At 57.6% G+C, this 14439-nt stretch overlaps 1 protein-coding gene and 1 long non-coding RNA gene across 8 annotated transcripts in view; one reads left to right on the top strand and one right to left on the bottom strand.

The window, feature by feature from the left end:
• LOC112677149 (DAB2 interacting protein) overlaps positions 1-14439 on the top strand; it is a 189572-nt gene that overhangs the window by 58503 nt on the left and 116630 nt on the right. For 3 of the 7 annotated variants that reach the window (XM_035720455.2, XM_035720453.2, XM_025475014.3), the window contains exon 1: positions 7448-7610. The exons of 3 other annotated variants lie outside the window; for them this stretch is intronic. In XM_035720455.2, coding sequence (XP_035576348.2) covers positions 7481-7610 — 130 coding nt within the window. In that variant the 5' untranslated portion in view covers positions 7448-7480. Of the gene's footprint in view, positions 1-7427; positions 7611-14439 lie in introns of those variants that run through there. One more of the 7 variants, XM_049114504.1, reaches the window with a different exon arrangement.
• LOC112677152 (uncharacterized) lies at positions 641-1799 on the bottom strand. The gene is made up of 2 exons (XR_003146849.3): positions 1504-1799; positions 641-951 (listed from the first exon to the last, which is right to left on the bottom strand). It is a non-coding gene; the product is annotated as an uncharacterized LOC112677152 (long non-coding RNA).

Below are 14439 nucleotides of genomic sequence, written 5' to 3'. Positions count from 1 at the left end.
TCAAAGGTATTCCAGATGAGACTGGGTGAATTTTGCTTCCTTTTGGGCCTTTGCCTGTGGTCTTGGACCATCCCCCTTTCTCACACCATCTGTCTATGTTAATCATTAACAGGAGGAAAGCCCCACCTGTGAGAGGGGCCAGGACCAGTCAAGGGGACTGCTGATTTCTAGGACGCCCCTGAACTTGTTTTCCTTGGCCCCAAACTTTTAGCTACTTCCTGTTTGAACAGGCACAGAAATTCTAGGGCCCCAGCCCTTCCTCCTCCCTTTGGTGGAATTTCCAGACCAAATGCTGTTCCCAGGGTGGGGGCAGGGCCAGTATTGTTTTGCTCTCAAGGGTTGAGGGGTGACAGGGTACAGAAGCTGCACTTAACTCTGACCTGTGTGGCCCCGGGATACCAGCTCTGGGCTGGGTGGGGTCCCTGGGATGCCAGCTCTGGCCCAGCCTGACCCTCCTCTAACGCTGGCTGTGCTTCCCATTTAGGTTCCAGGCTGGGCTCAGAAGCTCTGAGTGCCAGTGCCCAAGGGCCCACCCGGGCCCACCTGCGTCGACTCTTTTTCAGGGAGGGGAGCTGGGGTGGCCTGGGGGCTACAAGTGGGAGGGGACTTGCTCAGAGACACACTGCAGACAAAAGGCTCGTATTCGTCCATCCATTTATTCTGTGCCAGCTCCAGGGTCGTCAGGACTTACGGCCTGGCCTCTGATGGTTCCGGGCTGCGATCTGAAAGGAGACTCTGTAGCGCGCTGTCTGCATGTCACATGGAGGAGAGCCTGGCCCAGAGAGGTGAAGTGACTTGCCTCTGATCCCATAGCTGCCCTTCTTGAGGAAAGAATAGGGGCTTTGAGCCCAGCTCCCTCTATTCACCTCATCCACCCAGCGGTAATGGGACGCCGGGCTTCTGTGCAATGGAGACTTGGCTGTAACAAGACAGGTGAGGCCCCTGCCCTTCCTACAGTTTAGGGGAAGACAACGAGTGAGCGAGTGAATACACAGATTTAGTTTTAGGAAGCAAGAGATTGAAGAAAATAAAAGAGGGGGATGGGACAAGTTGTGGGGATTGGGGCAGAGACTCTTGAGATAAGGTGGCCACCTTATCTGAGGGTGTGATACTTGAGCCAGGGCCTGAATGACAGAAGGAGCTGGCCATCTGAAGATCTGGCGTTAGTGTGTGAGCCAGCACAACACATGCAAAGGCCCTGGGGTGGGACCACACTTGGCATGCTCAAGGATTGGAAAGATATCCAAGTGAGTCTATGACTGTTTTATCCAGCGGTTTCCCAAGAAAGCTGCTAGAGAACTCCCAGATGTGTGAGGAAAGAAATAGCCCAGAGGGGCAGGTGTCGGTTTATACACAGGGGTTTCAATCCCTATGCTATTTGATCTTGTGTAACCTCACAAAGTGCAAGGACCATTAACCCACTCCAGGGTGGAGGAGCTGAACACACGGGGAGATGACAGCACTGATCTAGGGTCACAGAGCCAGGAGGTGCTGGTTCCTTACCCCAATCCTGTACTCGTTCAGCACCCCACTTACGTGGGAGCTCCCTAGGAGCTGGCTACTGAGCCTGTTCATCTGTCCTCCTCTGTGGGATCTGCAAGGATTGAGCAAGGCCCTTCCCGACCGGAACCCAGGCCAGTGCCAGCCATGAAGTGGTTCACAGATGACCAGGCAGGCCTGCTGGGAAGGGAGGGGGCTTTCTGACCTCACACTGGGACCATATGCCACCCCCTCTGGTTACCCAGTGGGTGTGGAGCTGTCTGGGCCCGTCAACTGGAAGGGGAGGAAGAAGCCCAGAGACCCGGAGCCTCAGCCCCAGGCCCGGGCCTGGAGAAGGAGGGGCAGGGGCCCACCTGGAGCTTGGCAGCATTTCTGGGTCAGGGCAGGGAGAGGAAGCACAGGGAGAGAGCTGCCTCAGGCCCGACCATCTGGGTTGGAGTGCTGGCTGCCGGGGTGGGGGTGAGGAGGGAGGGCTGGGCCTGGCCCGGGATTGGAGCCCTGAGCTTCCGGTGGCAGCCGGTCTGCAGTAAAGCCTGGGGGGACCTGTGGGCAGAAGATGGTGGGCGTTCTCGGGCGGGGGGGGGGAGCGACCCAAGGAGTCAAAGGGGAAAGGGGGTCTTGGCCGTTCTGTCCACATCCTGAGGTGGCTGTGCCCCCAGCACTCGTGTGTGACGTCGCATGAGTCATGACCTGTCTTGGCCCCTCTCTTCTGTCTACAGGGAATGACTCTGCTCTACCCTGGCCATGTGGGGCAGTCAGACCCCTGATGATTGGGGAATTGATGCCAGATCGGGGCTTGTGATGAATTAGGTTGCATCCTCGGGGCAAGTGGGCAAGTGGCTGTTCTGTCTGTGGGGTTTCGGCTTCTCCGCTTCTATCACCTCCTCTGCAGGGTCCTTCTAGCTCCGACATTCCAGGATTTCCTGACAGACTGTTGACAAGTACGAAGGAACTACATCTTCCCTGGGCTTCTGGAAGATGGGAGGGAACACCCAAGACTGGGGGAAATTTCTCCATCCTGATGGAATCCTATGGAGGTGGGCTGGTCTCATCTCTATTTAGCATGTGGGAACCTGAGGCCCAGAGACATCAAGAGGCTTCCTCTAAGTCACACAGCACCCAAAGAAGCACAGTGACCCTGCTGACTGGCCTTCTGCCCCTGTTAGGGCCCTAGTGTCTCCCAAGGCTCACTCTCAGTCCACTTCAGGTGATTTTAGTTAGAAACTACGCTCCCCAAGGATCTCTGTGTGTGTGTGTGTGTTCAAATATCCACACTTGCCCAGTCCCGCAGGTCCACCTATGTTGAGTGGGGCAGAGCCATCTAAACCTGGGATCAGTATGGCCCTGACGGAGCCACTTTCTGTGAAGGATGTCAATAAGTTTATTGATGACTTTCGGGAGGAAGACTGAGGGGGAGTGGAGGTGGCAGACACCTGGCTGGGCCTCCAGTGTGACCTGGCAGGGCTTGTTTGCACCTTCCACCATGTGGGGAGAGCCCCCACGGTAGGATGAGGTCCTGCTCCTGGTCTAACCTTGCTTCTGGACGCACACCAGATGCTGGAAGCCGTCACAGGCCACCTCTCCAGGCCAAGGCCCATGACCCTAACCACTGGCGCCCTCCATGGCACCCCCACCCACACCCCTGCCCAGGGCTTCAGCCAGTCCAAGGTTGAGGATGGCCTGGGAGGCGGATGTGTGCAGGGCTGCCTGGCTGGGGACTTCCCCTGGTCACAGCTGCCTACTCTGGTCCCGACAGGAAATCTGACAGGTCTGAGCCCTCCAGACACCCATTGTGTGGGGCTGGCATGGGTTCCAGTGTTTCCCCGGTCAGGACTCCTAACCCCCCCTCACCTTCTCCTGTTCCTTGTCAAAGCTGGCTTTTCTGGAAAGTTCCAGGCTGTTGCCCCTCCTCCATCTCTGCATTAAGTCCTGCTCAAGCTTAAGAACTTTGCTTTTTCCAGCTTGCCTGGGTTCAAATCCTGATTCCTAGTGCAAGCTGCATAACAGGGAACTCGCTTACCCTCTCTGTGCCACCACTATTTTCTATAAAATGAAGGTGATAACTATCGGCCTCTTAAGATTATTGTGAAATTTAATGGGATACTGTGCATCGCGTGCTGAAGATTGGGTCTAGCACACAGTAAATGCTGGTCACCCAGTGGGTCACCCAGCGTATCATTAATAAATCCAAACTTCATCAGACAAATCTTTCCAGGCCAATCTTAGAGCCCGCCTCTGTGGAAAGTCGTGGACTTCTGTGATCCCCTCCGGGTGTGAGCATCTATCTGTCCTTCCTGGATGGAATCTAATGCTAGATGAATGCTTCTTCTTGCTCTTGTTTTCCTCTCGCACAAAATGACCCCACAGTAAAGGCCATGCCATTCTGCCTTGTGCTCACCTCTGTCCTAACGCTGGAGGAAAAATTGTCCTTGATGGGCAATTTAAGACTTCTCAGGGGTAATTGTGACAATATGCATTTTGGTTTCTCCCTCACTGACTTTAAACCTAACACCCCAGGAGGCTGGGAGACTGTACCAGGCTGGCCCCCTAACCCTGCACTGGTGCCCCTCCTGACCTATCCCCTCCCCTGGGGCCGGGCCTGTGCTTTACCTGGATTTACGGTCCAGCTCTAAGGCCTCCCACCCTCTCTTCCCAGCAGGGCGTAATTCTTCTGACACCTACATGCAGATGGTTCTCTGCCTAGGGATAGATTCTTTGGGTCCATTTCTCCTTGGTCTTCTCCTGTGTCCTCATGATACAACTCAACTCCTGGGGTGTGATGGGGGTGGGGAGGGTCTCTCAATGGGGCTCAGATTGCTTTAATGGGGTGATGTTTGTGCTGGGTCCTGAGGGATAAGGAGGAGTTCGCCAGATGCAGAAGGAAGAGCTTCATGACAGCCACCTCACCAACAGGGCAACAAGGTGGGAATGAGCAGGGAGCCTCTGGGGAGCAGATAGATAAGGGGCTGGCCTCAGCAGGGTTGCAAGGGATGTGGCTGCTTTAAGATAGAGTCCCCCCCCCCCCAGAACTTTCTGAGTTCACTTTTGGAGGCTTTTAAGGGCAGGTGAAAGTGGTGGGGGGTCAGATGTGATTTAGCCATCCTGTCCCCTACCTGCACTTACTAACCATGCAGATTCCCAGGCCCCATCTGGAACAATGGGATCAAGCGTCTTGGGGGAACTCAGAAATATATGTGTTTAATGGCCTGGGTGATCTGGAGACTCAGGGATGTGGAAGCAGCAGCCTTGACCCCAACCCAAAGCTGCAGGTTGGGGAGGTGAGAGCTATTCAGGAGTCCCTCTGCAGTCAAGAGAGAAGTGGAAGAACAGACCACCGGACAGACTGCCAGCCATGCGGGGCCGCAGCTCACAGCTCACAGATCAGAGTAATGGCAGAGGGCTTCCCCTTGTGGGGGACATCACAGGAAATGGTGGTGGGGAGGGTGTTTTCAAGGGCCCGCCTCGCCTCTAATCTAGGTGGCCTCCAGAAAGAAGGCTGCTCCTGTTTAAAGGGAGGGAGCCGCAGGGGCAGTGAAGAGGGGGTGAGTGGCTTGCTCCACAGCGGGATTGATTCCAGATGCTCTGCCAGGGTGTGCACGGAGCAGCCTTTGTCTGCCTGCGGCCCTGGGGGTCCTGGGACAGGAGAAGGAGCAGGGAGCTCAGGCCCCCTGTCTTCTAGCTCCTGCCCTGCACCCCCGACGTGCTGTACCCCAGCTGGTTCCTCCTCCGGACCCTCCTGAGGCTTGTGGAAATGTTCAGCTTGGGTATCGGGACCGGTTGGCAATGTCCACCCCATCCCAAGGGTGGGAACGCAGATGCTTCTTCGTCTTCAATAACTGACCCTCCCTCCACAAAGTCAGTAGGTTGGGGTCCATGGCTTCTCCTTGTAGGCAGGGAAACCGAGGCACTTGAAAGAACTTGAGAAGCCCGAGCATAAACAGATAGACTATTCCAGACCTTTGGAGCCCAGCTGTATTTAGGATGAGGTTCTGAGCTCCTGGTTACTTCTCTCCTCCCTCTACATACATACAACCAAATCTGCCAGTTGGGAGTGCCAGGTCCAGACCACTTGTCTCAGCCACTGACACCTTGTTGGCAGGGAATGTCTTGTCCCCTCAAGGGAAGGCCAGAAGCTAGCTTATCCGGGCACTCCTGCTTTGGGGAGGAAACTGGGTCTGATGAACTCCAGGCTCTGGTGACAGGACTGTTGCCCCCACCCTGAGCTGGACTTCCAGGGAGCCTTCTACCCACCAGCACCGAAGGGCCAGGCAGCAGGGGCCCACCTGAGAGAGGAGGCTGGGCCAGGCAGGCTACCTGCTGAGAAGGCCCACAGCTGGCCTAGGACTGAGGGACTGGGTACTTCCCCTCCCCCCACCCCCCTCTGTACTTGCGGGGGAGGCTCCTGGGCAGTGTTTGCTTTTGGGAATGTGCTAGAGCAACAGCTTCACCCAAAGGAGGCTCACAGAGTCCTTGCAGGCCTTGTGGTTTTCCATCTGCCCCAGAGACTCACCGTGGGGAGAGGGGCCAGTGGGCTTCTTCCGACAACCCAGGTCTGGTTAGGAGGCGCAATCCTCCTCTTGCCCCTCCCCACTGGCCGGGGAAGGCGCCTGGCTTCCAGCTGGGATCCAGGCTTCCCCCAGGCCTGGGGGCCCTCCCCCGAGCCAGGGAGCCAGGGAGGGGGGCCTCTGTGAGGTGCAAAACCCGGGCTGGAGTTCTGCCGAGACTGCTCCGCCCCCACCCCCCCAGGGCCCCACCTTCCCAGCTGTTCTAGAGAACTTCCAGATCATCTTGGCACCCGCAGCGGACTCTCCCTCAAGCACACCTGTAAGGCCCCGCCTGTGTTGGGAGCTGCGGGCTGAGACCACTTGCCTCTGCCATTTCTGTGTGACTGAGGCCAATCAGCATTCCTTGTCAGGGCCTCAGTTTCCCCTTCTGTACTTGAGAGAATGAAGCTCAGTTGTTTGAATAATTTGCGAGATAAATGCTGTTCCGGATCACACAGGAGGAGGGGGAGAGAGACCACCGAGGGCCAGGATGGTCAGGGAAGGCTAGAGGATTCGGGCCCTAGAAGGATGGCCTTTGGCAGGGCAGACCCTTCTGGGAGTAGGGCAAAGAGGGGTGACAAGGAGGGGAAGCAAGTGAGGCTGGGGAAGGGTTGGGCGGAATGGTCAGAGCCTCGAGGAGCCTTGGCCAAGGCTCGTTGCCTGGACGTGGGGGGCCGTGGAAGGTTCTGACCTGGGGAGTGCGTGACTTCTGCAGCAGGAGGCAGTGGAGGGAGTCACCTGTGTGCTCTCGGCCTCTGTTCCCATCTCCTCGGGGGGCGCCCGGGATGTGCTGTGACTGCCCAGCGGGGGGAGACCCAGCGCCCCGGCCTTGTTCGTGGGGGGCCGATGTCTGGATCCGGCGGAGCCTGTGCGAGGGTGTGTTGGCTCCTCGGCCTTCCCTGCGCCAGAGCCACAGCTGGGCTTGTGACGTGCAAGTAATGCGTGCATCGAGCGGGACAATATTCCTTCATCCATTCCTTTACTTATTAAAGATTCCGTTTATTTATTCGCACACGCGCGGGGAGGCGGAGGCCCGGGCAGGCGGGCACGCAGCTCCCCGCAGGGGGCGCGACGCCGGACGCGGGGCTCGATCCGGGCTCCAGGGTCACGCCCCGGGCTGCGGGCGGCGCCAACCGCTGCGCCACCCGGCCTGGGGCGTCTCCGGGCCCGTCGGGGGCGGGGCCGCGCGGGTGTGTTCGCGGGTCCGCGGCGGGTCCGCCTGGCCCCTTCCTTGGCGGCCGCCGCGCGCCGTCCACCCCCGCGGGGCTCCCGGGCTCCCCGGGCCGCGACTCCAGGACTCCAGGCCGGGACTTGCCCGCGTCCTCGCTGGGGCCGGGGCCCGGGGCCGCGGGCGGGGGCGGAGTCCGGGCGGCTCGCGGGCGGCGGCCGAGGGGTCCCGGGGAGCCCAGGCCCGGCCGGGCCCGGCGGGCGGCAGCATGTCCGCGGGCGGCGGCGCCAGCGCCAGGAAGAGCCCCGGGAGGCCCTCGTACTACTACCGGCTGCTGCGGCGGCCCCGGCTGCAGCGACAGAGGAGCCGCTCCCGCAGCCGGACCCGGCCCGCCAGGGGTAGGCGCCGCCCGAGCCCCGACCCGCCCCGCCCGCCCCGCCGCCCGCCGCGGCCTCCTGCCCCGGGCCCGGGCCCAGCCTCGGCTCGAGCGCGCGCAGGGGAAGCGGCAGGTCGAGGCTCCCCCTCCCTCTCTCGGACGCCGCCCTCCGCCCCCTGTCCCCGGGCACCGAGCAGCCTGACCAGGGTCTGGGCCTTCGCTCGGCGGCCTTGGGGGCCTCAACCTCTCAGCTTAGGGTGTGCGGGGCGGGGGGTCCCTCCCAGAGCCCCACACCCCCCCCCCCCCCGGGGCTTCGCGCACTTCCCAGCCCCGTGGTGGAGGGACAGGCGGCTGGACTGCAGAGTGTCCGGTCCCAGGAGCCCTTGGCCCCAGAGGGGCTGCGCTCTTAGACCTGCCGGACCCCTCCAGGAGGAGAGCGGAGAGCGGAGAGCGGTGGGCCCACCTCCTTTGAAAAGTTTCTGTCTCTCAAGCCGGGAGGCGGGACAGGGAAGAGGGGAAATGGGAGTAGGGTTTTCTTTTTTCCAGCAACAGGATCCTCAGTGGGAAGCCCACGTGATCCAAGACGCTGCCCTCTGGGCCCGGTGGCCCGGTGGCCCGGTGGCCTGGTGGGCCCGGTGGGGGCCAGGACTTCCTTCCGAGGTTGGGTGGAATGGAGTTCAGGGAGGGGGCGCCCTGGGAGGAGGAGCCCAGAAGAAGGGGTCCTGGGGGCCAGCGTCCCTGTCAAAGGCTCAGGACCCCCGAAGTGCTCACGGGTGGTGGATGACTGGGACGAGGGCGGTTGGCAGGGCTCAGCGGGATCTGGGCTGAGTCGATTATTTTGGGAAAAGGGGAAGGCTGGTCCTAGTGCGGAGGTCCGTCAGGCAGGGCTTGGAGCAGATCTGGGCTTGGAATCAGGCAGACCTGGGGTCAGATCCCCACCTGCCCAGGTGCTTGCTGGTTGTGTGGTTTGGGCCTTTCGGCGATGCCCTGGAACCTTAGTTTTATTAGCAGCTTGAGGGTAAGTCAGGCAGCACGCATTCATTTGCTCCCCCCCCAGAATGGGGAAGACTTTTCCCACAATCAGAGCTGAAGAACAATGTACAAAGCTTCCTCAGGAAGTAGTGAGTTCCTGAAGTGGTAAGTTCCCCATGTGTGGATGGTTCAAGCTGAGACTGGAAAGTGCGCACAGGTGTGTGCTGAGAGCTCAGCCCTCAAGGGTCTCTTGAGGCCTGTGGCCCACCTCCCCTTGCCACCTTCCTTGAAGTGGCCTCTGGCTATTCCCCCACGCTCTGCCCCCCCCATCCAGGTTTGGCCTGAAAGGCGGGGGATCTGGGTTCAAGCACTGAGACTTTGGGCAAGCCACTTCTCTTTTCTGAGCCTCAGTTTCTTGAGCTGTCGAGGGGGCTAGCAGGACTCATAGGACTCATGAGGACCTGTGTTCATGCTGTGAGAAATGGGTGTTGTACAGATGCCCAGTAATGCTCAGGGCACCCCGAGGCTTCCACCCCTCCCCTGTCCTTGCAGTTGCCCAGCATGACCTCCTTTGCACCTTGATGCCATTCTGCAGGCGCCCCTGCTCCATGTCCTGGCCTTGAAGGAGTTCAAAGCCTGCAGGGCAGGGCAGGGCAGGGGTGGGGGGTGGGGAGCGGAGACTGAACAGAAATTACATCTGGGGAAATTAGGGACGGCTTCACAGAGGAAGTGGCATTTGGACAAGGCGTCACAAGGTGGCTACGATTTCCCTCAGCTCAGGGAGTGATTGAGTCAGATGTGTGTTAAAGCCCCAGCTCTGCACTAAACTATCCTTTGGCCAGTTACTTCTCTTTGGCCTAGTCTGGTAAGCAGGTGTAGGTGACAGCAGGGTCCTTTGAGAATGAGAGCAAGTACACAGGAAGCTAGAAGCCACTTGGGTCACAGTTGAGTGTGAGCTGTTGGTGTTCTTATTCTAGAGAGAGGAACAGCTCATGGGAAGACAGGGAGAAGGAACATGTCTTGGGTGCTGTGGACAGAGTTGATCCTGGGGTGGAGGAAGAGGAGGGTTTGGGAGGGCGATAGTGGGGAGCAGTAGTTTGGGCTGGAGAAAGGGCCTGGAGCGATGGGGAGGCATGGATGGGTGAGGGGTGGAGGCTCGGGGCTCCTTGCCCACCTGGAGCAGCCATGGACCTTCCCTTCCATGGAACCCCAGGTCCCTGCCTCTGCCCCCAGGGCCACCCCTCCTCCTGAGGCCGGCACCCCAACCCAGGTGGTAACTCATGTGGGGGGAGCTGCCCTGTGGCCCTTGAGCCAGTCCTTTCTGACCTCAGGCTGCACAGTCTCACCATCTTCAAGAGGGCTTGTCCCCACAGTGGTGACATCAGACCCCAGAAGATGGGGTGATATCCAGCACCCCAGCCCCGATCACCCATACCCATCACTCCACACCTGTTCTGGCCTCTGCCACTAGCAAGGAAGGATAGTGACTGAGAGCTCCCGGGGGGTGTGTATGTTAAGGAACAGAAAGGTGCAGGGAAGAGTTGGCTGCGGGCAGGTTCACGCCTGGCCTGGTCTTGGGAAGGATGGCGGTGGCCAGGCTGCCACCTCTGAGCAAGCCCCCTGCCCACTGTCGCCACTGCCACCTAGAGTGGTAGTGGCGAGGAGGGGGGTCTCACTCTGGACTTGAGAGCAGGACTTTGTCCTTGGTGGGCCTACAAGTGACTGACAGTGACCACAGCATGTCCCCCCACGCCCCCAGCTTTGAGCAAAGTAGGGCACTCAGTAGAGCTCTTCCTTCTCTAGGCCCTGATCTTCCAATCTGAGGAATGGGCAGAGTGAGACCTGCAGGTGATGGTGACCAGAGGCAGGGTGGAGACCGGAAACTCTAGATGGCAAGGGTCATCTGGCCATTTCACATTGGGCTTTGTGGCTCTAAGTCCATGGGATGGTTAGGTATGGCACATGGATATGAGGGGGTCCTGTTGCCAGTAGAGTGTCACCAGCCAGGGTGCCTTCCTGCCTATCCCTTCCATCCCAGGTCAAGAAAAGTTTTGTCTGTGTTTGTGACCTATTTGTCCCCCCCAGGGCTGCTGGGGGGAGATATGCAAGTTTTCCCCTCACTCCAGACAAAGTCTGGCCCATCTACCAACTAGCAAACATGTCCGGATCACCTGCTGTGTGCTGGACTCCAGCCTGGGTGCCCGGGGATGGATCGTGTGTGCTCCCAGCCCTCAGCAAGCCCCCAGATGGCTGAGGAGGCCAGTTTGTTGAGGTTCACTGGGGCACGGAGCCCTTTTGGAGATCAGAGCAGTGGTTAGTAGAAGACAGGCTCTACCCCCAGCTCAGCAACAAGCTGGTTGTGTGACTCCGGGCACCTCCCAGGGCCTCGGTCTCCCCCTTTGCCAAGCTGGGCCAATCCTGCCCTGCTGCCTGAGGTGTTGAGAGACCTGGAATGTTCACATGCATACTTTTCTTCATGTCTTCATCCGAGTTTTTCCGGGGGCTAAGCCTAGACTTGGTGGGTACTTTCTCCTGAGATGGCTAATCCCTGCTCCACATCCATGAGTAGTCTCACTGCATGGCCCTGTGTGTTGGCTGCTGTGTGTCTCCCCTCTCCCTGGGCCCCGTTCCTTTCAGGGTGTGCTGGGGTCTGTCCGAGGGGCCTCTGGAGGGGTTTCCCAGGAACACCCCAGCACACTTGGAGGAACACAGCAAGAGGGCCTCACAGAGGTGCCCAGGAATCCTGGGGCTGACCTCCTGAGGTCATGGCCCCCTTCTGTGCCTAGACCATGGCAGCTGAGTGATCTAACCCCTGGGGTCCAGATGGGGACACTGAGGCACAGAAGTACTTTCATTGAACTAGGTGTGGGACCCAGGGCTGCTGGCTTCCAGGAAGATGGTGACAGGGTTGGGGAGGGCGCTGGTTTGACACAGCTGCTTCCCAGTTGGGAGTGATGGCTGGAGAAGGGCCTGTGTGCCACCGTAGGGCGGGGCAGGGGCTGGACCATTCCATATAGATCCTGGCTTCACTGAGATGCCTCTGCGGATGACGGCTGGTTGTGTCTTTTGTCCTTTCACCCTTTATCTTCAAATGTACCCCCAAGGGCCCAAGGCCCGACTGTCTGCCCCCAACTTGGATACAAATGTAAAATTGTACATTTATCCTTTTCTGCCTCATCTCTTCCTCTGTTCCTCCTGAGTCCCAATCCCTCTTTTGGGGCTTGATCCCAGCTTCTGCCCTTACATACTCCAGGAGCTGGAGGCTCACTCCCTTACATGGCATGTAATGAAGTTAAAATGGCTTTTGTTTGTTGAGTGCTTTCTCAGTGCCCAGCAGGGAGCTTAATTTTGTACTTGCCTCATCTCATTTAATGCTCATAACAACCTTGTGAGATGGATACTGGCATTATCCTCATTTTATGGGGGAGGAACCTGCAGTCCAAAGAGTGGGAGCCTCATCCAGCTTCACACGGTTCAGAAAGGTAGAGCCCAGTTCTGCAAAACTCCAGATCCCAGGCTTATAAATGTACCATGCTGCTATTTTGTTGGCAGGCAGATCTTTCTGAGGTCAGGCCTTGGCTTCAATAAGGCCTCCTCCTTCTTTTGCATAGTCAATGACTCCACCAAATGTTCTTGGCCATCATCTCCCCAAATTCTAGCCATAACTTGGGAGGGGGGCAGAGGAATGACTCTGGCACAGTTGGCATCTATGAGGGAGGGGCTCAGTCTTCCTACTTGGCTCTTCTGCTTGCCTGGGACCACTCAGATGGTCCTTTAGGTCTGGTCTCACCCCCCAACCCCAGTCCTGTATCCTGCTCTCATTTGTGTTCTGCCAACCATGTGCTTTCCCTGGGAAGGTCACAGGGCACTGCCTCTTCACCAAGTCTCTTTGCGCTAAGGGTTCAGGGCCCTGGTATGAGGTGTCTGAAGATGGGCAGACAGCTTGAGGCCAGAAGTCCCAGGTAATCTGCTGGAATGTCAGCCTCTTAGCCTTTGTGTTCCTGGCTCATCCAGATTACCTCTCATAGCAAGGAAGATAGTGCCCGAATGTGTGCCAGGCCTGCACCAAGAGCTTTGCCTGAGCATGTCATATCTTATTTTGACCCCTCAACCCTCCTAGGAGGTAGGGGTCCTTACTGTCACTTCCCTTTGCCCAGTTAGGAAACTGAGCTTGCAGTTGTGAGGTAATGGGCCATGAGAAACGAGGTTTGAACCTGGGCCCCTTACACTAGAATGGTGCCCAGGAGCCCAGCGTCTCCTCTTTCCTGTGGCTGGTGAGATGTGGAGACACTAGAATGCCCTCTTGAGCACGGCAGGTCAGGCCCGAAGCTCTGTCTCTGCCCTGCTGCAGCCTGTGCTCACCGGAACCTGGTGGCATGGGAGGGCCGGAGCCTGTTGCTCAGCGGTGATTGCTGCCGGGCCAGGCCAGAGGGCCTCTTGTACCACCAGCACCGGGGGCTAGCTGTTTCCCTTGACAGCTGGGGAAACCGAGGCCCGCAGAGCCAAGGCCATTTGCTCAGGGTTATGTAGAGAAGTTAATGAGTGAGCCAGGTCCAGAATCCGGACTCCTGTGTTGTATTTCCAAGTGGGTCTTGTTCGTTGCTTTTCTTAAGGGTAGTGCAGATAGGGAAACTGAGGCAGCCAGGGTCTTCAAGCTGGGTCTTCTGGGGGGTGGGAACAGGGGATGGGCTCTTGTGTAACTTGACACTAATGCGCTCACATCCCATATGTGTTTTGCTTAGAGATAACATGAAGCCTTTTGACTGTTCTTTTTTTTTTTTTTTTTTTACTGTTCTTAAGAGCAATGGCTGTGTTACTTCCCTTGCACCTTCCTCTTGAGGCCACTTGTTTTAAATGTCAGGAAAGGGAGAGTATTTCCTGCTCAGGAACATTTGGAGCTTGCCTGCGGAGAGCTGAAGTTGTTTTGTTTTCTGTTGAGTGGGAATTTGGGCAGTGAGTGCCCGGCCCGCCCAGCATCCCCCAGCACCCTGTAACCCCCACCGTTCTCCTGGCAAGTTTGTGTTTGACAGTTGCTGGGAGGAGGGATTTGAGAATGAGCGGGCGAGATGCCATGCCAAGTGGCAGGGTGGTTATCGCATGGAGTGGCAGGGTTATTTTTAGCCATCCTGATCCAGCAAAGGCATTTCAGCATTTGTTCAATATTTAATTATCCATCTGAAATTGGCCCACGTGGCCTTGAGTTTGGAAGCGGCTCTCTGTGCTGTGATTTCCTCTGACTGAATAAATAAGGAAGCAAGGGGAATCTCATAGCCCTCCATATAATGATAATGAGAAAAAAAAAAAAAAAAAGCCCAGTAGCCTGTGTACTCAGAAAAGACTGACTTGGTTCTGCCATCTAGACAGACCCACCTGTACGTTAGCGGAGAAGATGAGCTGCCTGAGGATGCCCATCATGCCTTTGCAAAGGCAGCCGTTCTTGGTCTGTGAATCCCAGATTCCGCAGCTGCCTGGGTTTGATTTGGGATGGGCTTTCCCCACTTTACCCGGTTCCTATGTTGACTTTGACAGCTGCTGGGTAACTGAGAGGTGGTTTGGAGATTTTGCTTTTATTTTATTTATTTTATTTATTTTAAGAGTTTATTTATTTATTCATGAGAGACACAAAGGGGGGGGGTGGTGAGAGAGAGAGAGAGAGAGACAGAGACAGAGAGAGGCAGAGACACAGGCAGAGGGAGAAGCAGGCTCCATGCAGGGAGCCTGATGTGGGACTCGATCCCCGGTCTCCAGGATCACACCCTGGGCTGAAGGCTGCGCTAAACCGCTGAGCCCCCCGGGCTGCCCCATTTTTTAGAAGTCTTGTTAGCTTTTATTTCCCTCCTCTCTTCTCCCTGACAGACAAGAGAGCACTTTCAGCATCT

This window comes from Canis lupus, chromosome 9, assembly GCF_003254725.2.
Source record: "Canis lupus dingo isolate Sandy chromosome 9, ASM325472v2, whole genome shotgun sequence".
NCBI classification, from domain to species: domain Eukaryota; kingdom Metazoa; phylum Chordata; class Mammalia; order Carnivora; family Canidae; genus Canis; species Canis lupus.
This window is presented reverse-complemented; position numbering and strand designations above follow the sequence as displayed.